At 40.0% G+C, this 6,394-nt stretch overlaps 1 protein-coding gene across 1 annotated transcript; it reads right to left on the bottom strand.

Annotated features, from left to right (window-relative positions):
* Window positions 1-476: 476 nt before the first annotated feature.
* Window positions 477-4,072, bottom strand: LOC122563976 (dynein light chain 2, cytoplasmic). Its single transcript, XM_043718358.2, has 3 exons — window positions 3,928-4,072; window positions 2,654-2,793; window positions 477-1,736 (listed from the first exon to the last, which is right to left on the bottom strand). The coding sequence occupies exons 2-3, from the start codon at window positions 2,783-2,785 to the stop codon at window positions 1,599-1,601; spliced, it is 270 nt and encodes an 89-aa protein (XP_043574293.1). The 5' UTR covers window positions 2,786-2,793; window positions 3,928-4,072; the 3' UTR covers window positions 477-1,598.
* Between the last annotated feature and the right edge of the window lie 2,322 nt (window positions 4,073-6,394).

Genomic DNA, 6,394 nt, shown 5'->3' with positions numbered 1-6,394 from the left:
GACTATAGAAAAAAAAGTTAGGAGTTTAACTTATTTTCTTTGCTCTATTCGTATGGACAAGTGAATAACTTTTTTTTTAATATTTAAAAAAAAAGCTTCGAGGCTAGTCCTTCAGCTACTGCTTTCCTTCAAAGTACATTGAGTTACATCACCAAGATGATCCAAAAAAATCCAATTGCACAATAAAAGGCCTTAAAAGGAGCATACACACAAAAATATTAGTTTATAAACTAAGTTAGAAGAGAGCTTTACTCAAAACCTAGGTGCAAGCACAATGGTCCACTTGTGCTCAGTTGTTAAATTTAATACAAATGGATAAAGAGTTACTATATGGCATAGAATTCAGCACAGTCCAAAGGGCAGCTCATTCATAAGATGGTATCCAGATACAGTTGTCATTCCAATGAGCAAAAAGCAACAATGCACTCGTTTGCACATTCAAGCCCTTCATGATCAAAGAAAAACATCAAGACAGCTTTCATAATTGACAGAAGTCTGACACTTTCCATTTATTGGCAATTACATTAACAGTTAGCTCATTGACAGATTATGAACAAGGAGTGAAGCTATTCCATGCTTTAATCACAAGCTATGTAGTCTAAGTACATACACAAGTACAGGTATGGAGGGGGGGGGCTGGGAAAAAAAGTGGGGATCAAAATTCTCAGCAGTTTAGATTTGTTTGACATCATTTGGGAAGACTAGAAAAAAAAAAAATCAATATAAGCACCTTTAAAGTATATAGTTTGCTTATAATAATAAGGATAGCTTATAAAGGTTTAAAATGGTTTTTGTAAGGGATAGGTTTTGAAAATAAAAAGACACCATGTTACAGACACTTTGGAAAACATGCAAACAAAAAAAAACACATGATCATGTACAAACTGCCTGGTAGCATCTGTACATTTTACAGCAAGTCAGAGCAACTTCAGCTGTTGCTGGTTTGATGATGACCTTGCACAGAATTATAAGTATTGAAAGTTTCTCCACTCTTGGCAGATTACAGCACAAGGGGGAAAACACACTGTTTTGCCCTGCTTAAGGTGCAATCAAGCCTTCCTTGTCATTCTGGTAATCCAACAATTTCGTGTTTCTATGTAGCGGATTTTTAAATAAAGTCTTACTTAGCCTCAGAACAGTGGTGAATCAAATTCAAATTACCTTTTTATTTTAAAAAAAAAAGGAACATGTTGCTGATGGAATTCAATGCAATAGCAATTTTGCTATTAAAGAAATATAGCTTAAAAAAAGAAAGCCAATACACCCAACATCTCCAGTACAACTGCCCTCTCTTCCAAATAGAAAGAATTGGAGAAAAATAGGATTGGGGTTGAATTGAAAAAAACCTTTGCTTCTGAAGAGAAGTCCAGTGATCCAATCTTCAAGTAAAACCATTCCAGTTTATTCTTTTAAAGGCCACTGTTAAGCATTTATCCATTTCAAATCGAATACAAAGAAAAGAAAACCTTTCTGGGCAACTAAAGCAAGTTTACTGCTACATATACACAAGATAAAGTCCATGCAGCTGTTTAGCCATTAAAGGGACTGTGGCTCCAGCCGTCAGTGCATTAGTTCATTTTTTAAACCCCTTTCTCCTTTTAGCCAGACTTGAATAGAAGAATTGCAACCTGACCTAGGTAAAAGTAGATGAAATGCTTTGTTTCATGTGTGACATAACTACCGAAGTTTCTGCCAACAATGCAGTGCCATGTTGGATTGTACTTCTTGTCAAATTCCTGCAAGGAAAGAAGGTGACAAGCTCAATCATTCATTCATTGAAAAAAAAAACACGAACATCTTCCCACATCAGTATAGGTCAATCCCGAATACAAATACAAATGTTTATTTTTGTTTAAACCAACAGTTAGTAAAGTTAAAAAATTGAAATAGTACAGTGCTAGAGATACAAATCAATGGAGTCCCAGGTTTAGTGAAAGGGGGTTGTAATGAAAAAAATTCTGGGGTAAAAGTAAATTAGATTTGGTTATATATTACCCATCTTTGGAAGAAGAAGAAGAAGAAGAAGAGAAAGACATTTCAATTGAAATGAGGGTTTTTAGACTATATGGAGCTAAACTAGCATGACTTGATTAAGAATTTAAAAAGTATAAAATGTACACGCTGTCTTAAGACTTCACAAAGTTTCCCCTATTGTTCATTCAGGGTACAAAGTCCATGGTTTGTGTTTGGCAGAGGACTTTTCTGCTCCAATATTAGTTTTCCCAGGTGATTTTAAGTTACACTATACAAGCACACTCCACATTCCTTTAGAAGATGCTGATTTTGTGGACCTCGACACAATTATCTGACACTAAACGTCAAGGATAAAACCCTGCAACAGTTGCACAATATTCACTCTATCTCAAGATCCTGATAAGCCAGGCAAAGTTCTTTTATTGCAGAAGAGCATGAGTGAAGTCTGATCTTATGATTTTGAATTCAATTTCAAATGGTTGAATGTTGTATTGGAATAAAAGCAGAGGAGGAGCGATAAACAATACAGGTGCTGCATTACAACAGCACAAGGGTAACTGCACGTTATTGTTAACTGGCTCCTGCACACAGTTTTGGTAACCAGCTCTTCACCTGAAGGCTATACCCATTTAAAAGCAATTGTTAAAACGGAAAAGAAAATAAGTATACCGCAAGGTACCTTTTTGATAAAGGCGGCAATGTCCTTTTCAATGTTGTACTTTTCCATGGCTTGTGTTGCACAGTCTACTGCATCTTGCTGCATATCTTCAGACATGTCAGCATTTTTGATCACAGCCTTCCTGTCGGACATCGTGCTTGCTTAATAGGGGAAGACAGAAAAAGCAGCACACCGTGATTTAAAATTGTACTAATCTGAAAGCACGATTATAAAAGGCTACGTACGGGACTGTTGGCTTTCAAGAAGAACGTGCATCTAGGAGATATAAAGACTTGATCGTAGTTGAACTTCCAACATTAAGTCGGAATTTTAAAAAAACACAGACACGAAAACACATCCTAAAACTTCCCGCTTTGAAAGAGCGGAAGAATTTAAGAAGTACGAGCACTCTGCACGGATGCAGCTCATTCATCTGGGATTTATAGCGCCCTCTCCCCATTAGACACGCAAGTCGAGACGGGAAAGCCTCCATTTGCACAGAGAAAGAGAGAGACACACACAAAAATAGAAAAATAATTACACTGGTATGACAGGAAGCGTTACCTCCCCCCCCCCCTTTAAAAACTTGGCGTTTCAAGCTATGAAAAAACGAGATTGTCTCGATACAGATTAATATCGGGGTGGGAACGCACATGAAAAAAGGGAGAGCAAAACATCAGAAATAACACTTTGGGTACAAAACAGACTTTTTGAAATATATAGCATTTTAAGATTACTAGAGACAATCAACTCCTCCCCAGCAGGGTCACCATTCTCTCGCACCTCTCTCCCGACACACCTCCCACCATAAGAAAATCCACCGCTATAAAAAAAAAGGTCCGATTAATTATTTCGAGATTAGGCTATGTGTTTGAAGGTGGAGCCCATTTATCTCTGCAGATATTCCAAATCAGCCCCTTACATCCGCGAAAACATAGTCACCATCACGTTCTGCCTAATCATCCACTTTACAAATTATAGGAATGCAACTCCGACTAAATTTATACTGTTCACCCCTTCAAAAGAAAAGCACCAGTCATTCACAGATTGAAAAAAATTATCATATATAAAGCCAATTGGGTTTCCAAACACACAATGTTATGTTATATTTTCCCCATCCCGAATGGGAGCTGCAGCAAATACATGCATTAGCAATGATGCTTTGGAATCGTAGCCACTTTATAAGGGAAAAAAAAGAGCTTAGGTCATTTAAAGGTAACTGAAAATCGTGATGGTATCACATTTTAAAAAATAACATACATATATATCTCTAGCCTTGCAGGAGATGATCTCACCTTCCAGATGTTAATCTGCCAGTCTATGTCCAAGCAAAGCGGCTCGCTTTACCACCTCCTTTTTCCCCTGTAACCGCTTTTCCCTGATGCGATCCGCTGTTTTTTTTGCGACAGTCCTCCTCTCCCCTCCCTGCCTGCCTGAAATACCGCCCAGTCCCCGCAATGGCTGAGCCGCCTGCCACGTTCATTGGCTCGGCGCGGGCCGTGCTCTCCGCCTGTGCATTTTCCTCTGGCCTCATTGTGCCCACATCTTATTTCAGCCCACAATGCAGTGGGCTGAGGGAACCCTGCTGCTCATTACTGATTGGGCTACAGTGTTTTAAGGTACACACACACATACACACTGATAGCAGGGGGGGAATGGCACCTCGGTAACAGCAGGAGGAGGAGAAAAAGAAGAAAGATTAGAATGGGTGCAGTGGATGATGTCTACCCCTTTCCTATGAAGGCTCGACATGTTAACTCTATTGCTTTCTGCACTGATGCTTCCAGACCTGCTGAGTTTCTCCAGCAAGACCTGTGTGTTTTGTTGATTTCTACCCCTCTTCACCCACCCGTCTTTTGTCTGGTCTCTGTTTCTATTATCACAGTCTTTGCATCTAAACATGAGTGATTGTGTACCTCGATTGAGGGAAATTGACGATGCCTGGTGGGAAGGGCGAGCGTTTGGCTTGCGCCACTCCCGGAGCTTCAGTTGCTCTCTGCAGGGGTGTGTGTGTGTGTGATCACTTTGTTAATGTCTCTACTTGTCTATCCAATGGTGATGCACCGAGCGGCGCCTTGTGAAAGTTCACAGCCGAATCCCAGTGTCCCCTTGAAAGTGAGGTACTGAAATTCGATTGGCCAGTACTGGAATTTTAGTTATATTTTTTAGAAATCAGTTTGTATCGAGTGAGGAAATAATATATTCGTCAGCAATACTCCCCCGCCCCATTTTTTTCACCAACTGTTCCCATCTGCCTTGAACACAAGGACTATAAGTTGGCTCCATGCACAGCGTAAACGTCAAGAATAACCTCACTCAAAAGAGCATTTATTTATTCACGCGAGAAATAGACTTCTGCTTTCCACTGGGACTTTAGGAACTTTTAAGGGTGTGCCAGAACACCTCGCAGACAATGAAGTACTTTTACAAGAGTGCCCGCACAGTGGTTTAAATCTTTAGTCATAGAGTCACAAAGCTGTACAGCATGGAAACAGACCCTTCCGTCCATGCCGACCACACCAACACACGCCTTCACAGTTTTCAAGATCTTCATCAGGTCATGACTTCATGTTTTTCCTAGAGGAAAGAACCTCAGCCATTTCTCTCTAAACTCTCAGTTCTGGTTTAATTCTAGCAATTTTTTGTTTTGCAATTCCTAATGCCTTGTTATGCTTTTTACAATATGGAGACCAGACCTGTTCATAGTGTGGGTCAACCAAGGCTTTTACCTCTTCTCATCCTGAGGCAGGTCTGACCCACAGCACCTTCACTATGAATAGGGCAAGGGGGAGGGTCGTGAGTCCAACAAAATGAGAACAGGGATCAAATCCCAATGGCACCAACCTGACCACACTGGTTGTCCAGTTAGCTGAGCCAAATGGCCCTACAAAGCAGCTGGGTGGCTGTGGTGACAAATACCTTTATGTGCATGTTGTAATCTGGAGTTATTGATACTGATGGAAGAAGCTCCAAATTTCATTCCATCCCGGAGCTGACCAGAAATCTCTCCCTATCTTCCTGCTTATAATTGGTATGTTAGGACTCACAAGTTGACTCTCAACTTATTTGGCTAGATTATGAATGCACCTTCTTTGGTAACCAAGTTCCTGCAATCACAGAATTGTAACAGCGCAGTAGGAGGCTATTTGGCCCATTATGTCTATCTGGCTCTCCAAATGAGTATCACATCTTTTGCCATTCTCCCATGTTCTTCCTGTACCCAACACATTGTTCCACTTCAATTAATCATCCAATTCCCTCTTGAATGCCTCAGTTGAACTTGCCTCCACCATGCTCTCAGGCTGTGCATTCCAAACCTTAACCAACTACTGCGTGAAAAAGAGTTTCCTCATGTCACTTTTGCTTCTTTTAACCTGTGCTCTCTTGTTTTCAATCCTTTAGAGTGGGAAGATTTATTCTGTCCATACTTCTCATTATTTTGAAAACTTCAATCAGATCTCCTTATAGCTTTCTTTACTTCAAGGAGAGATAGTTCTGTCCTTCCAATCTATATTCATATCTGAAATTCCTCACCCTAGAACCTTTCTCTTAAATCTCTTCTGCATTGTTTGTAATGTCTTCACATTTTCTCTTAAGTGCAGTCCCTAGACCTCTGGATGCAGTACACCAGCTGTGGTCTGACTAGTGCCTTATATAGTTTTAACAAAACAGCTCTACTTTTATATTCCAATCCCTTTGAAATAAAGACCAACATTCTCTGTGCCTCCCCTATTCCCATTGAACTTGGATGCTAGCTTTTTT

The sequence above is a fragment of the Chiloscyllium plagiosum genome, unplaced genomic scaffold (assembly GCF_037043375.1).
Source record: "Chiloscyllium plagiosum isolate Xiang-an unplaced genomic scaffold, Cpla_swu_hap1 HiC_scaffold_31, whole genome shotgun sequence".
Classification (NCBI taxonomy): Eukaryota; Metazoa; Chordata; class Chondrichthyes; order Orectolobiformes; family Hemiscylliidae; genus Chiloscyllium; species Chiloscyllium plagiosum.
Note: the sequence above shows the minus strand (reverse complement) of the source record. Positions and strands in the feature narration are given on the sequence as shown.

What these genes read in the sequence shown, in the direction of transcription:
- LOC122563976 (XM_043718358.2), bottom strand. Translation starts at nt 2,785, where the DNA reads ATGTCCGACAGGAAGGCTGTGATCAAAAATGCTGACATGTCTGAAGAT. An exon ending in TTGCCGCCTTTATCAAAAAG is followed by an intron (nt 1,737 to 2,653) that starts GTACCTTGCGGT and finishes CTTTCCTTGCAG; the next exon opens with GAATTTGACAAGAAGTACAA.